A 16963-nucleotide genomic window follows, 5' to 3' on the forward strand; every position below is an offset into this window, starting at 1 on the left:
AGACAGAAATGGCCCCTAGTGAGTTCTTCACTATCTAGGCCTTGCATGCTGGCAGTCATCCTTCTTGAGAAAGAGAAGGCTTGACTTTGCCAAGAATTTGTATCTGTTGATGGAATCATCCACTCTCAAGTGGTTTCTAATGCCAAGCCCTACACACAAAGGCCACAGCACAGGGGTCCAGCAGTAAGCTGACACATCCGAGGGGACTGTGCAGTAAGGGGTTCAGGCTGGGAGCTGGGAGGGTGCCATGAACCCACAGCCAGTCCAGCTCAACTCCTCCCTGCTGGAACGGTCAAGTCTCAGCTGGTGGGCCAGGGCCCACTGCCTTTGGCAGCTCACATTGTAAAGGGAGTGTTGGGAGAAATGTTCCTGACTGCTGGTGAAGCTGCCAGAGACATCTGCTTGATGGGCTGGAGGCATTCAACATTCCCAGGAGAAGAGGAATCCTTGCGTAAGGCTCCTGATGTGTGGCTGAGTCACCCACTCAGCTCTGCGCCATCTGTGAGGCCCAGTGCATGGTGCCTTGCTGGGTCTCGGCTCCACCAGTGTATGACGATCCACTGCAAGGAGAGACCTGCCTGGGGGTGACTCTATCCTGGCTCCTTACCTGCTTGGGTCTCTGCAGAAGTTCCTGAGCCACTGCAGTGGCAAAGATGGCTCTGTTGCTCCCTGGGCTAAGCTGCAAGGAGAGCGAAAGTCCCGTGACCAGCTGGACCCCGAGGTCTGTGATGGTCACCTTCTCTTCCAGCACAGTGATGGTCTTCTCAGCCAAGATGGCGTCGGACAGCGGGGACAGGATCTGCAGGGCAGAACCAACATGAGGAGGGGAGCCTGCTATTCAGGCAGGACACCAAGGATGCTCTGTGCAGGGTGGGGGGAAGGGGCAGGTGAGTGACAAGAAGGGGTCTTCCCCATGGACGTTTCCTTCTAACCATCGGTCTTGAGTGTGGAAACTTCCACGTTGCAGCCAGGAGTGTGTAGGGTGGATTGTCAGCCTGCCTGCACCCACAAGCAAGCTGCCCTCCCCCCTTGACTAGGGGAATCCATACTTGTTCCTCAGAGTACTAAGACTTGTACATAGCATAGATCTCTTCTGCCATTGCTGCTCCACATCTGTTTAATTTTTCTTAAATGCTTTATTTCTGGAAAGCTTGCCTATAACCAAGGAACCGTGGGTCTGATATGCTAGCTGTATGTTCTTCTATCTCTTCCTCCCACATGGAGACTGGTGCGTAACTAAATGCTAGAGCCTGCTGGTTTAGGCACTGTCTAATCTCATCTCTTGCCACACTTGGGGAACTGAATCGTGATGTCTGGGACCGTTTTGGAACTGAGTCGTGATGCCTGAGGCCATTCTGGAGTGTTGTCTTGCGTCCCTCCTGCCCCCTCTCCCCCCACATGGGTACTGAGCCTCAACCCCTGGTGCTAACATCTCAAGTCTCATTTCTCCTCTGTATGGCTGTAATGACCTGCACAGTGAGGCTGGGGCCATTCTCACCCAAGAGCAAGAACCTTGCTCAGGGAGACTGTCTGTAGCCTTGCTTCTCCATCTCTGCTTTCACTCCCACCTGGATAAAACAGGTTTTCTCCTTCACTTTCTGCTTTATAAGATTTTGGTGAATCTTACGAAGATGTCATCATAATACGTTACAATGTCATTAACATTACCTCCAGATAGGATCTGCTCAAAGTAAGGGCAGAGAGCTGAGTTTCCCCCTAGGCAGCACGAAGGGGCAGGCATGTGGCCAGCCAGTCTCCAGGGTCTTCTTACCTGAATGGTGGTCATCCCCAGCTCCTGCCCAATCAGGATCTGTCCCCCTTGAAGCTTGGCGATCCTGGGATCCTCCACCTGCATGAAGTCATTTATGAGCTCGGTGATGTCCACGTGCCAGTCTGAGCCCAGGAGGTAGGCCAGGTGACCCCCAGGGTCAGGTGCCTCAGCCACAAACTGCGTCAAGACCCGCACCATGGCGTGCTGGTACTGCAGGGCGCAGCCACGGCCCTTCCTGTCCTCCTCCTCCTCTTCCTCACTGTCCCGAGCTGGCCTGTCAAGGAATCACTGCAGTTGAGCAGATACCTCTGTGTGTACACTTGGAAGAGTACAAGCTAGCTTACCACAGAGGTAGCTCTGTGTGTGCACCTGGAAGAGTACAAGCTAGCTTACCGCAGGGATCTCTGCACGGTCAGATTTTTGCTGCAGCGTTATTCACAGTAGCTAAGTTAGCTATGCAACCAGCCAGGGTGCCCATTGGCCGATGGATGCATAAAGGAAATGTGGTAGATACACAGGAGGTAGTCTAACTGAGCTATTAAGAAGAATGGAATTATGTTATTTGCTGGCAAATGGGTAGAACTGGAGATGATCATGTTAAGTGACATAAACCAGTCCCACAGAGAAAAGCACTGAATTTTTTTTCTCTCTCATAGGCAGGATCTAGACCTAAAACCATCAAAACGAAAATAAGGACATGAATATAAAATGGAGAGGAGAGGGTGATGGGGTTGTGAATCTGATCAAAGTATATTATATACATGCATGGAAATACCACAGTGAAACCCCTCACTTTATACAATTAATCTACCCTAATTTAAAAAGCATGATTGGATGCACACTCTTAGGATTGGGGTTCAAACTGAGATCCCAGAGCTTGCTAGGCAGGTGCTCAACTGCCGAGCCGTATCTCCAGATTGGTTTTCACTGGTTTATTTTGAAATAGGGTCTCATTTCCTGCCCAGGTCTGTACTTAGACTGAAATAAACTTTTGTGTGCCTTTTTATACAAAAGGGTGCTGGTCTTGGACCATGATCCCCCTGAGTATCTATGTTGAAGATGCCATACCTGGCTCATTAGTGGACATTGGATCTTCATAACATTTGGTGGGGACTAGCCTTAAATTGTGATCATCTTGATCGCTTCCTGCTGAATAGGTGGGACTAACTTCTGCACCTCTCCTTTTCTGGTGCTCATCTGGCTTCTAGGTGGATGGAGGAGACTCTTATCATTCTGTGAAATTTCCTCTGTGTGGCATTGGGTACAGTGGACAAGCTCAGACTCCCTCTGACTAAAAGCACCTGCTGCCCTGGTCAGGTAGAAGCTGGTTGGAGGTCTTCCTAGGAAGCCCCTGCTCTTTGTGCCCTGACCATCAGGGACCTGGTCTTGGCCTCCTCTGGCTCCAGCTCAAGGCCTGTGTCTCAATTCTCTCTGTTCACTCTGTAGTCTAGCCACCTAGCTAAGGCAACCAGGTAGGGAGCAGACATGCCACCCAAATGAAGGTATAAGGCTTCAGCTCAGGACTGTTGCTGGAACTCTGAGGAAGAAAAGGGGTAACAGGCAAGATAGAGGAAAAGTCTGATCAAAGACGAAGCCAGCGCAGAGCAAACCAGAGCTGAGGGGCAGAGAGAGGCCTGACATTACAGTGACATACACATCCTTTGGCTCTGCCAAGCTTGACCTTTGCTTCCCACCTACCCCCTGCCATGCACTCCCAGTGTGGGTCTCTGTAACAGACTCATATACCTTTTGTTGGAGAAGATGGGGACCCTCCAGCCCTTGATCTGGTTGAGCTCCGTGTCTGACACCTCGATCTGCAGTGGGAGCCGGGGGACCCACACTGTCATCTCCAGGGGGCTGTGCAGGTGCTGGTAGGTGAAGTCGACTACCACGTTCACTTTGCCTTTCATTTCTTTCCCATTGACGAAGACATAGTCGCATCTGTCAGAAACCTGTCAAGATGCGGGAGAGAGTGGGGGCAAGGTGAGTGAGTTTTCGCCACATTCCACAGCCCAGGGACCCAGGGGGCCCAGGGCTGCGCCAAGGAGGGAATCCTTGGGTAGAGCAGACACATGCGGGTAGCCGCTGCTGAGCAAAGCAGATGCAGGGACATTGCCTGGGACACTGCAGGTCGGAGGTCACTGAGGGTCTCATTCCCAGCCGTAATGGCAAGTGACTGGCAAGATGGTGTCTGTTTTCTGTATGTACACAGCATGATGTACACGTGACACAGCCACCAGATCCACATTAGCACACAGAGCCAGCCTTCATCTCCTGTGTGTGTGTGTGTGTGTGTGTGTGTGTGTGAGAGAGGGGGGGGGGGGGGGAGGGGGGAGGGAGGGAGGAGAGAGAGTGCATTTAATAGCTACTTGTGTTGGCAAATTGCAAGTGTACACTAAGGCTACATCATAACAGGAAGAGAGCTGAGGTGACCATGCTGAACCTTAGAGGCGTCAAGCTTATTAGCTTTCTGTAACTGAAACTTTGTACCCCAGCCCCCCTCCTCCCTGCCCCAGCCACCATACTTCTGGTCTGTCCTTCTACAAGTCCTGTTCTTTCCAAGCCCACATGCAAGTGGGATCCTGTGGTGTTCGTGCCTCTGTGCCTGGTTTCTTTCCCTCGGCACAGCTCCTTCCAGGGTCAACCACACTTTTGCAATGGCAGAATTTCCTTCTTTTTAGGGACTAAATAGTATTCCACCATGTATATTGACCTCACTTTCCATACCCATTCATCTCTCAGTGGGCACTTGGGTTGTCTTGGCTACTGTTTTAAGAAAAGAACACTGTCAGGAAATGGAAGGACTTGGAAAAAATTATACTAAGTGAAGTGAGCCAGACCCAAAGAAACATGGACTCTATGGTCTCCCTTATTGGGAATAATTAGTACAGGTTTAGGCAAGTCATAGCAGAGCATCACAAGGCCCAATAGCTATACCCTTATGAACACATAAGATGATGATAAGTGAAATGAACTCCATGTTATGGAAACAATTGTTATATCACAGTTGTAACTACTTTCAACATCCCATGTGTATCTGTAGCTTCTATTATTGATGATGTTGTTGTATCACCTTCCTGTGGTTGTACCTACACTATCTCTGTAATCTTATCTGAGTATATTGGAAACTGTGTATACTGGTATTGGAAGTAGTAAATTGAAAGGGAATACCAAAATTGAGAGACACAGGGTAAAAAAAGACAAACAACTACAAAAGCAATACTTGCAAAACTGTTTGGTATAAAGTGAACTGAACACCTCCGGGGGCGGGGGAGGGAAAGGGGAAGGAGGGAGGGGGGTATAAGGGACAAGGTAACAAACAGTACAAGAAATGTATCCATTGCCTAACGTATGAAACTGTAACCTCTCTGTACATCAGTTTGATAATAAAAATTTGAGAAAAAAAAGAAAAGTACACTGTCCTAGATTCTTTTGATTGGTCCTAGCTATAATTAGGCTGCCCTCATGAGAGGAAGGCAGAGGGAGTTTTGGTGACTCCAGGAGAAGGAAGTAGGCACCGAGGCCCTTGGAGAAATGCTGTACCGCCATCTTGAAGGGATGGGAGAAGGCAGGGCTGGAGGCCTGTAGAGTGCTGTTCTGTCCACACTGAGGCTGCAGCCTAGGAAAATGGGCTCCAGATCCTCAAAGTTCAGAACTACAGATGGGGTGGGATAAATGTATTCTCTCTCACCAGCTGCCTCTCAGAGAAGGAGAGGAGGCTACACCTTGGGGCCAGAAAAGGGGTCCCTCCTCTGGGCTTTGCTGGGCAGGTGTGGACCAGGGCAGGGGACCATGCAGGACCCCATTTACCAAGCACTGGGGACACAACAGGGCTGCCAGGTATGGTCCAAGAATCCTTCTTTAGTGCCCCCTACCCCAGCCCCAGTGGGGGATGGGGGCAGGCCTTGCTACTATCCACATCCTACAGATGATGAACCGGAGGCCCAGAGACACCAAACCCCATCTCCCAAGAAATGTGCTGGGAAGAGGCAGAGCTGGCAATGGTGGGCACCTGCTGGCTCCTTCCCTCTCAGGCTTGACCAGAGGGCTTTCCTGGTGTCTATCTATTCTGAGGACAAAAGCCTCCCTTCAGCACTTAAAGGGGTGTGAAGAAAAGCAGAGCAGAAATTGCTAGGTTGTACAAACATAAAGGCATGTCCGACGCAGGTTCTTTTCTCTGGCCTCTGGGCTTCACAAATACAAGAGGAGCTATTGTGAGATGGGGCCTGGGCGGGGCTGATCAATAGCTTGGAATAGAAATGTGTACCTGGCTCCACTTAAGAGTTGGAAGAGTTTGTCATCCTCAGTATCTGCCAATAGCAAAAGTACTTAAATCTGATTGCAAAGCGGAATGGAACAAACTTGGCTGCTTTATAATAATTTGTGGCCTGGCCGTGGCTCTCTTTGCTCGAGGCCCAAGGACTCTAATTGAAGGCTGTTTCTTTTTCAAGTCTGCCATTTCTGACTCAGACTCGGTTGTCACAAAGGAGCTGGCTTCCTGAATGAGAGAGGGGGAGGGAGAGTGCAGGCAAGGAAGGAAGGGAGGGAAGGAGAGAGGGAAGAAACAGAAGAAGGATGGGAGGAGGGATGAAGGGATGGGTAAGAGGAACAACAAGTGCCCACTAAGACTCATTTCCAGAGAAACAATCGTCAACTCAGGATCTTTTGGCTAAACCACACCTGCCAAGAAAAGGAGCCGGAACCCATTCTGAATGTGGGCTGAGGAGTCCCCTCTGGGCACTGACACAGCTCAGATGGAGAGGAGAAGTGGGGGCGGGGGGCATTGTAAAGACTTGATCGACGTAGCTATAGCCCACGAGTGCCACTTTCAGACTCTGGACGCCAGATAAGGCAAGGGACAGAATTCCCCTGGGATACTCAGAGGAGACTGTGGCCACCAGATGTTGCATCTCCAAAACCAGGAGAGAATCTGCATCTACTGTCTGAAGTCATGGGACTCACGGCCACTTGTCATGGCAGCCACGGGAGGGTCATCCCTCACCTGGGTGCCCCTTCCTCTCTGCCCGCACCTGCTTTCTCCCTCGTCGAGGTCTCCCTTGGGAAGACTGGGTTCAAGGAGCCTCCCTGACTATCTCAGAAGCCCCTGTGGAGCTCTGTGTAAGCTACTGGAGCTCTGTAGAGCCCCACAGAGCCCTGTAGAACCCCTTGGGAACCAGTGGAACCCTGTGTGGCAGTCTTGATTTGGCACTGGAGCCTAGATTCCCCAGGGTGAACTGGAGCCTCACACCTGGGCTGGGGAGAAGAGCCAGGATGTACCCTTCCCCCGCCTCCTCCTCTCCCCATCCCCACCCCATGTTCCCAAGGGACAGAGCCTCTGGCCGGGAGCTCAGACACCACCTTCTCAAGCCACAGCCCTGGAGGCAGCACACCGATGTCAGCCTCACAAGGGCCCCCTTCTGGAGAGGAGGTGCAGAGATGCAATGGTCCAGGTGAGCCGCCTGAAGACCTGTTCGTGGCTGCTCATTAACAGATGACTAACGGGACACGTCAAATAATTTATTAACTGCCACTTTACCGTGCTGATGGCTTGAAGGGATGATCTATTAACACCCTGGAGCCTCTTCAATAAACCCATTTCCAGCCAGTCGCACTCCTCTGTTATGAAGACAGAGTTAATATTTCTGACTCCAGGGTGCGTAATCCGGCACTTATGTGAATTTAATGCCCCTTCTTTCTTTTCTGTTTAAATGTGGGGAGAATTTAAATCTTATTTAAATAGTGCCGACGTTTGTGGCAAAATTATTTATGTTCTTCTGACACTTTTCTCTTTCCCTTCTTTCCCAAGTGTTTAAGGCTACTGAGATGTCGTTTTCTCTTCTCTGACTCGGTGATGGTAACACACCGGGAGAACCCTGGAATGAAAGCCACTGGCTGGTGGTGCCTTTTTGTAATGACTGATCTCCTGGGCCTGAACTATAGCACAAACAAGAATCATACTGTTTGTGGACACAGAGTGCCTTGCAAAGGTACTGACTTGTTTGAGTCCTACAATGAGGTAAGAACCATTATGAAGCCCACGATGCAGATGAGAGTAGCAGGAGACCTGAGCTTTGTTGACTCGTTGAGTCCACAGCTGGAATTGGATCTGGCCCTTCTTCTCCCCAGCCTCCTGTCCCCATGAGTCAGATGGCTGAGCACTCTAGGAAGCTATGCAAAAAGGTGCATTAGGAAGATGTTGTGAGGTAGGAAAGAGGCCAGATGGCGGGGGTGGGGTGGGGGTGTGCATAGACAGAGATGAAAACCCAACGCTTGCCTGGCAGCTTAACTGAGTGGCCCAGAGTAAGATGGGGTACCCCAGGGGCAAGTCCTCTTTGCTTCCAATAATCTCTCTGCCCCATCAAGAGCCAGCCTAAGAGTGGCATGGCTCTGGCCTCTGGGAGCTCCCAGCTAGGGGCTGTCTGCTCCCACAGCCTCCCAGGGCTAGGTGACATCCATACTGGATGGTTGTCAGCCATTTCTGCTCTGGCGGTAGTGGGCCTCACACACATGGTCTGAGGCAGGGATGTCCTGTGTCTGTGGAATTGCCTCCATCAGATTGGCATTTTTCTTCAGAATACCCCACCCAGGTCTATGGCCCATTGTCCTGTCATTTCCACTGAGCGTTCCATCCCACCTGAGAGTGAATTCAAGGGCCGTTCTCCCTTTGTTCTCACCATGGCTCAGTGTGTGGTCACAAGGTCACACTTGTCTTCCCAGCGACCTTACTGATAACCAGCGCTCTGATGGGAGAGAATTTTCATAACAACTGATGCCAGCAGCCCCCGCCACGGGCCAGGCTCTGGTCCAGCCCTCGCTGTGTTGGAAGGTAATTGCTTGTGTAGGATGCTGACCTGGGCACTGCAGGATGTGGATTGTTCCCCCACTAGATGACAGCAGCGATACAACACCAGTCGTGACCATCAAATCTGCCTCTGGACATCTCTGAGAGGCCTTGCAAAGCCTGCCACAGTGGAGAGCCACTGTGCTAGGCACGCTTCCCAAACATGATTGTCAAAGACACACAGCAACCACACGGCACAGCTGAGGACTGCGTCCGCGACTAGAAGGACTCTGAACACACTTTGCCCCCCCTGTAGTTACAGATGCTCACCTCTCCAGTTCTCTGGGGATGTGGGGCTAGAGAAGGCTAAGGCCACCCGCTGCCTCCCCACCTCTACTTGCTTCTCCCATGGGCCTGTGGGGCCAGGCCTGCGAGCAAGCCCAACTGCTTTTTCCAGAGTACACTGAGACTCCCTGACCCAGAAGTGTGTGGCGGGATTGTACGTGGTGCAAATGGCCACCTCTGTCTCTTCAACCTTCTCCAAAGTGGTCTTGCTATAGCTCTACTGAAGAGCAGATGTCTGGTCCTCTGTCCTTGGACAGGCCTCAAAGGCTTGAATGACCAACAGAATTTGATGCAAGTGATGAGCTGAGATCTCTGCCTGTCCACCTGTGTCTGTCTCCCCCCACCCACACACATGGGATGGAGTGCAAATGAGTTGAAGACCTGCCTAAGGTGGCTGAGGTACTGGAGAAGTGAGACAAAATGGGTTGGGGGCACCCATGGCATGGGTGCCATGGCCTGAGTGCTGTCCGATCCACTTCCCGTGCTCTTACCCTCATTGCCAAAGCACACGAAGGAAAGAAACAGCTCTGTGCAAGTCAGGCCAGCAAGTCATCAAAGGATCCTGTGATGTGCAGAGACCCACCCCCTGCTCTGGGTCCACAGTGCAAACCTCCTCAACGCTGATCACCCACATACAGTGCACACACTCATGCACACACATGCATGCTCCAAAGGAGGTATGAAAAGGGGAGATGGGAGACCTCAGAAAAATCTAAATGGACCTATTTTTCTTCCACTTGCAGCTGCTTTGTCCCCCTCCCCCACCCTTCCTTTCCCTAGATGATTCTTTTTTTCTGTCTTTGAAGATGAATAGCATTTATTAGCTGAAGGAGTACTGTAAAGGAATTGCATTTTAAAGCACTTTAATTGGCATCTAATAATTGTTCGTATTTATGGGGTAGGGTGTGATAACCTGATAACTTTGTACATTGTGTCATGATAAAAATCAAGGCAATTAGCATTTCTACCTCCCTTAAGCATTTATCTTTTTTGGCGGGTATTAAAAAATCTTTGAACTCCTCTCTTGTAGTTCATCATAAAATATAGAACAAATTACTAGAGAGTCTTCTGGGTCTGCTGTGGAATACTAGAACTCCTAGCCATCCACAATTCTAACAACCTTTGATGATCTTGGAAAACAAAATGTCAGGTGATTTCTGGAAGCTACTAAATGTGTGTCCTTTTCTATTTCCTTTGGGCCAAACATGTTTTTGACACTGAAGGATTGGTGCACATGAATAAGCTGATGCTCACTCTCTAGCTTTGGCCCCCAATGTCCATGTCCTGTTTGGGGTTCTTGAAAGCTTTGTAGAAGTAATGATGCAGGAAGGAAGGCCCCCACGAAGATGGAGTCTGTTCCCAGAGCACAAAGAGGGACAGCAAGAAGGATGTGTTAGCACTTACTGGATTCTGTTCTGCAGACCTGCAGAGCAGCAGCCTGCAGCTCTGTGCTTTATCAACATGAGCTAACATGGAATTTATAGATAATATAACTGACCCACAGTCATTTTATTTCGATCACTCGAGTGTGCTCTCTGAGTGCAGAGGAAAGAGAACACGAATTTCTGGTGGGATATGTATTTCTGCATAGCTTGCCTTGAACGTGACACAGGAAGTGACCTCATGGCCCCTCAAAGCAGCTCCAACTATGCATGGACCCTTCATACTGTTCACCAACTCATGTCAGATGCAGCTTGGTAGCTAAAGATGATAATGGAGTGCAGGAACAACTCAGAAAACCACACATCAACCATCACAGTGCAGCCCACCCTTCGCTGGGGTTTGGCATTCTGAAATGCTCAGCGCTTTGCCCTTTGCCTCAGGGCCCTGGGAGAAGCTGCCTGGTCCAGATATGACCCAGGTACCAGGTGCTGCTCTAACCTAGCTCAGGACTCCCACATGAGCTCCATGCCACCTACCACTCACTGCCCACAACCCTTGCACCTGAGGGAGGGTGACGCCATTTCTGCCCATGGCCCTCCCTGAGGGCCCAAAGCTGTGCTTTGCTCTGAAGCTCATGATTGCCTGCTGCATTTTGTCACTACAAAGAAAGAGAAGGACCTCAAAATGTAAAGCAGAAAGATTTCAGGGTGGGCAGGAGTCACAGGGCCTGTGTCTAGTGGCATGAGTGGAACGCGGAGCTTCCCCTTGGCAGGTGCGGACCATGGGACCTGGGTGCAGTTGGCATCCTTCCGATTCGCTCCGGCTCCCAGAGCTTGGTTTGTGGCACTTGACAGGGCCCTCAGCATCACCGAGAAGCAGGAGACTGAGAGGTGGCAGGGACTGACTGGAAGCAGGGCCTGCGAGGGACTGGAATCTTGAGGAGGATGCACAAAGGAGGGCCCGCATGCTGGGGGGGCGGGGGGTGCATGAAGGACTCCACAGGGCCTTGCAGGCCTAGGAACCAGGGAAGCAGCACCTCCCCCCTCAGAGCCTCTGAGGAGAGCAGAGCCCAGGAGACCCCTGGTTCTGGCTTTCTGCTCTCCAGAATGGTGACAAACAGCCGAACATGACCTCAGCTGTGGTGATTGGTTGAGGGAGCCCCAAGAAAACCCTGTGAAGGTTATTTCCCCATGTCTCAGCAGGTCGCATGGGTGACTGTGGCTTCTCCCTGGAACACAGAGTATGGGCAGAGAGGGGCGGGGACACCTGAGCCCACCCGCATGGTGGGTCCTCTTATCCTTTCTCCACAAAGAGCTGACAGCAATGTGTAGCCTCTCACAAAGACAGAGCCCGCTGCCTGAGTGTCTGAAAGGCTTTGCCTCCATCTCATCTGCTAAGGTGGATGGTTGAGAGCTGATTGTGGGATCCTTCCCCCCTCCCCAACTCCTCAACAAACACTCAGCTCTGAGTGGGAGGATTGTCTGCTAAGACTGAGCAAAGTGAGACAGTAATCCTCCATCGCCTGAGCCCACATCAGAATGCGTGCTTCCAACACAGCGTGACTGCAGAGTCAGTGCCAATGTGCCTTCTCCACGCACGGCCCACGGAGGAGCTATGGGGGACAGGGAGGCCTGCCTCCCAGTGGGGGCCACCATGTGTGGGACACCAGCCTGGCTTTGCACCTCTTCACCTCTCTCTCCTCTCTCTCCTCTCTCTCCACAACCTACACGATTCCTTATCCCCTCATACTGGACTCTATTCCATTGCTGAGTAAATCGTCCAGTAACTTGCGGTCAGGATTCGGATGGTGGCAAAGGCCGAGCTCATTAGGGAGGGCTGCTGGACGGACCCTGGGGGGATTTTGTGCAGAGAAAAGGAGGCTGTGAAGGTTTGGAGCCATGACAAAGCCAAACACAGCCCGGAACTTCCCCAAGGAGTGGCCACCTGCCACCTTTGTTCCACGCTGACTCAAGTGGGAGAAACGTAAACTTGTCCTCCTCCATTCCCAGTGCTCCTCGCCTGCCTGGGGCTGGTGGTGGGTGAGGCAGAAAGGAGGTGGTACAGCCTCTTCGCAAGACCATTGGACCACTTCCTACCAAAAGAAACATGCTCTTTCCATTCTGCTGAGAAGTTCTGCTCCTCAGCACCTTCCCACAGGAGTGGAAACTCATGTTCGAAGTTCAATGAAGAACTGTCCCAACACCCACCAATGTGCACGCAGTTAAATACCCTATGGTACATCCAGTCATCATGTAAGCAAATGGATCTTGAACCACACAGGAAGACAAGCCTTGATCCCTGTCAGGAGGTGGAAAAGGCCAGCCTGGAAAGGCTGGCTTCTGCGAGTCCCAGTCTATGACCTTTCACAACAGACAAACCATGGAGTTGGAAAAAAGGCCAATGCTTCCAGGAGCTTGGGGAGAAAGGTAGAGGGAAGAACAGGGTTTTCAGAGCAGTGGCAGTATACTGGATTATATCACAACAGTGGACACCTGTCGTTACACATCTGTGAAGACCCAGACGATGCAGAATGCAAGATGAGCCCCAAAGCAAGACAGACATGATGCAAAACCAGCATTGACTCAGAGTCAAAACCAGCATTGCATGGATTTTCCATGTGGGTCCCAACATCACAAAGCCAGTGAGGAAATGTCCTCGCTGTGGCTCATTTATGAGAGGGACCATAAAGACGGGGCCCCAGCTGTCCTGCCACAGATCTGCCTCTGCCTGCACACTAAGCGCCTGGCATCCTGCTTAGAAAACTCTACCTGGTTCATGAGCCACCCAGCCTGACCTCAGGCTCCCAGAGAGCGAGGAGAAATCACCATGCGCCAGGGTCTTCTTTCAAGGATTTATTTCCTGTAATTCACAAAGCTTTGTCATCTTTTATGAATGTTTCATATTGGCTTTCAAAGTCTGAATACCTTACTGGAGATTTCCTTTTTGAATTATTTTTGTCATAAAAAATGAGAACATTGATTCTGGTTCATGACTGAAATGACAAAGACACATGTGGGATGGTTCTGGTGTCCCCTTCTCCAGGACAGAGCCCCTCCTTCACTTCTAAACCCACCCTGAGAGGAGCCATAGATAACCAGATAGAGTCTACACATGTGTGGGTACTTGAGATTTCCCTCCCTTCCGTCCTTTTCCATCCTTCCCTCCCTCCCTCCCTCCCTCCCTTCCTTCCTTCCTTCCTTCCTTCCTCCTCCTTCTTCAGTGATATGCTATAGTCTGCCTTTCTCCTTCAAAATAACAGCTAGGATGGACACATCTTTCTTGGGAAGCTTTGGGTTTCTTATGTTTGAGAGTGTTAGAATCAAAGCCATACTTGTGACAGTGATGGGTAGATGGAGGGAAAGCAGGCACCAGTATTCCTGTAAACGCGGGCACAGGCCGGGGGTGGGTATTTAGAATCAGGATGGAGCAGTCCTCAGAGCTCAGAAGAAGCTACCACTGGGTGGGCAGCTTCCCCACTGCTCAGGGACCTGTGGGTCCCCAGCCCTGAGCACCCACACCAAGGGGCGTCTGTGCTCCCCCTTCCTTGTCTGCTGCTTCTGCCATGCTGGACTCCAAGATGGTGCTGATGCCACAGGTTCCCAGTGCCCGTGGGGACAGGGACATGGGCCGCCCAGTGGCTGCTGGAACTGCACGTGTTCTCTGGTGCCATCTGCACTCAGTGGTGAGCACACAGGCCTTGTAAAGGACGCTGAGTGAAATAGTGCTTCCGACTCTCCTCACGCAGGATGTACTTGGCATGCTGCTTTGTTATTAAAATAAAATCTTTGATGAAATGCCCTTGAATGAAATAGGCCACTGGACAGACAGAGTGTCCTGGTCATTGCAGGCTGCTGTCTGAGTCTCACTGAGCTCGTGGCCTCTGGGGGCACAGCTTGGGAAGTGGCACAGTGCCCGGAGGAGAACAGGAAGGGGAGTGTGGCAGGGCCATTCCAGGGCTGAGCTGCAGTAACCGCCCCTCCCCTTTGATGACAGTCCTACAGGGCGGCCCAGTACTGCCCAGGCTGGGACACTGGCTGCTGTTGGATGGACTTTCATTCCCCCAACAGTGCTTCTTCAAGAGAGCAGCAAGGGTGCCTGGGGTGTCCTGCCACTGAGCACTGGCTACCTGTTCCTGGGTGGGGGTCGGGGTGGAGGGAGGCTGAGATCCAGTGGATATCATGGGATGAGGTGGCCTGGAGACTGCAGTGTGAGAGGGTCAGACAGTGAGGTCTGTCCCTTCCCTTCCTCCTTCTTCAAGAAATAAAATTATCTCTTTAAAATTGCATTCGTAATATTGTATTTGATTGACAAATGATAGTGACATATCATTGCAGGGTACACAATGTGCATGCCTAAGCCACCATGGAATGCGTGGAATGGCACACCATCGTTGTATCACTCACCCATCCAGCAGGACGGAGTTCTCCGCCTCAGAGGAATGGACCACATTGCCAGGTGTAGAGTGAGGAGTCCCCACTGGGGTCTGGGAGCAGCCAGAGAAATGGAGCAATGAGGCCACAAGCCACTCGCCCCACACGGATGAGAGCTCCTGGGAGGAACAGGCCCTCCCTCCAATAGCAGTGGGGCTCCATCCTGGGGTGTTTCCATTTTCAGGAGTGGATGGTCTTGTTAGGGACACACCATAAATTCAGAGAGTGGTGGCTTAGAGAAAAGTAAACTTGAACAGTGTGCTTTCAGGTACATGGTGAAGAGGCCAGGGAGGGAGGAGGCCAGAAGACAGAGGACAGGGGAGGCCAAGGCAGTTTCTTGCCTGAGGCACAATGTCCATCTACAAATGAGGGTTTGGCTACTTGAAGAACAAAAAGTTGCTGGCCCTGCCTGCCATGATGGTGGGAGTGATTACATCATAGCATGAATGCCCTCGGTGGGGTATGGGTCTCCTGAATTAGCACAGAGGCAGCGTGCTTGAACCCATCTTTCTAGTCTGATCAAATGAGCCGGTAAGGAGTGGTTTCCCTCTGTCTCAGGAGTGTGGAGTTCTTTATAGGCACAGAGAGCATTTCTTCCTGTCTTCAGCACCGGACAATTACAAATGAGGGCCAGGTTCTCCGTGGCAGGGGTGGCGTCCGCATTCACAGGCTTGACATGGGAATACGTAGGTGTGGGAGCCGGAAGGAGAGCATTGGGTTCCCCAGCTCTGGGTGGGAGACACTCCCCCCCCCCCTTGAGGATGTGATCCAAGGGAGAACGACGCAGCCCCAACTAACTTGTTTTCTGCAGGGCAGCCATTAGAGGAGGCTTGGTTCGCAGCAGCGATGGACACACCAGTCATGCCTGAAGGCCCCGAGAGACAAGGCCTGGTCACACTGGCATGGAACGTCCCCATGCATGCTGTTGAGGGGCACAGCTCTGTGGCCCCCATCACTCACATAAAAGGCCTTTTAGAGGACAGCAAGCCCACCTCGCAGAGCATGGCCGAACACCCAATTCACAATTCACACAATTCCGTGTGCCCAGGGCCTCCTTAGCCCCAATCCAGAGGGAGGAGCGAGCAGCCAACGCCGGATTTCAGTGGGGCAGCTGAGACCCTATCAGGGAAGATGTAGGGCTTGGTGACGCCCCCCCCCCCCACACTCCCCGTGAATGTCTACAAGGCTGCCAAGAGCCAGGTTATAGCCCATGCCGCATTCAAGTAAAACGGAATGAGCCAAGCACATGAGAAAGTTACTGCTTGAATGTAACACCAACACCCATGCTCTAGCCATTTACTCCACGTGGGGGCTTTTAAAAGACAGTTCTCCTTTCCTTTGCCTAGGTTTTAGGACAGGATGACAGGAGAGGTGGCACCCAAACCACCTCAGAGCCAAGGACAGAGTGGGGAGCTGGGTGAAGCCAGGCACTTGCTCGAAACCCAGTGAGCTCTGACTTTCTGAGTTTCACTGGAACCTGTCAGACCCCAAACCTCATTCTAATAATTAAATCCCTACCCAGAGCACATACTCTTTGCTCTTGGAAGCATTAAAGGAAATGCCAAAATTAAAAGCAAATATTTTCTTAGTATCATCTCAACTTTCTCAGGAGGACACACATGCCAAACCTGGAGCTGGGTGCCACTCCAGTGATTTTAAAATTTAGCCAGCCTAAATTGTTGACATCAAGTCTGCAAAGATGTATTAGGGCAAAGCAATTATCCTCTGTTTACCAAAGAGTTCGGTTTCAAAGTTTTGTCCTATACCTTGCTGTCATTTTTATGGGCAATAAATAATTTAAAAAGCATTTTAAAGAAAAGTAAAATTGGTGTAATCAATTGTTCTAAAAAAGAAAAAAGTTTTTCCTTTAAAGATGCTTGCCAATAGCCTGTTTTTACAAAAGGAAAAAGCTGTCTTTCCCCTCTTCAGCCTATTGTCTGTCTTTCTATCTTTCTCTAGATCTATGTATCTATGGACCATCTGTCTGTCCATTCAGCTTTCTATATATCTATGTGCTATTTCTTCTCTTGTCAATCATCCACTTACCATTTGTTTTCTTTACTACCTGTCCATCACATAACAACAATCTATCCACCATTCATCCATCGTGTTTCTACCCATTTATCATTCTAAATTCTTAAATGCGAAAGAAAATTCTGGCTTGAGGAAACAGGAATGTGGTCCTTACACTTTGCATATTATTTAATTAGTGACATTAGGGAGAATTGCATTTCAAGTGGATGGCACATGATC

The 16963-nt window shown here is 50.8% G+C and overlaps 1 protein-coding gene across 8 annotated transcripts in view; it reads right to left on the reverse strand.

The window, feature by feature from the left end:
• The window catches only part of Tmem132d (transmembrane protein 132D), a 310602-nt gene that overhangs the window by 4821 nt on the left and 288818 nt on the right, over nt 1-16963 (reverse strand). For 7 of the 8 annotated variants that reach the window (XM_048343144.1, XM_048343150.1, XM_048343145.1 and 4 more), the window contains 3 exons: nt 3518-3723; nt 1772-2045; nt 608-799 (listed from right to left, as the gene is read on the reverse strand). In XM_048343144.1, the coding sequence (XP_048199101.1) occupies nt 608-799; nt 1772-2045; nt 3518-3723 (672 nt within the window). The remainder of the gene's footprint in view (nt 1-607; nt 800-1771; nt 2046-3517; nt 3724-16963) is intronic. The other variant, XM_048343146.1, reaches the window with a different exon arrangement.

Source organism: Perognathus longimembris, chromosome 3 (assembly GCF_023159225.1).
Source record: "Perognathus longimembris pacificus isolate PPM17 chromosome 3, ASM2315922v1, whole genome shotgun sequence".
Classification (NCBI taxonomy): Eukaryota; Metazoa; Chordata; class Mammalia; order Rodentia; family Heteromyidae; genus Perognathus; species Perognathus longimembris.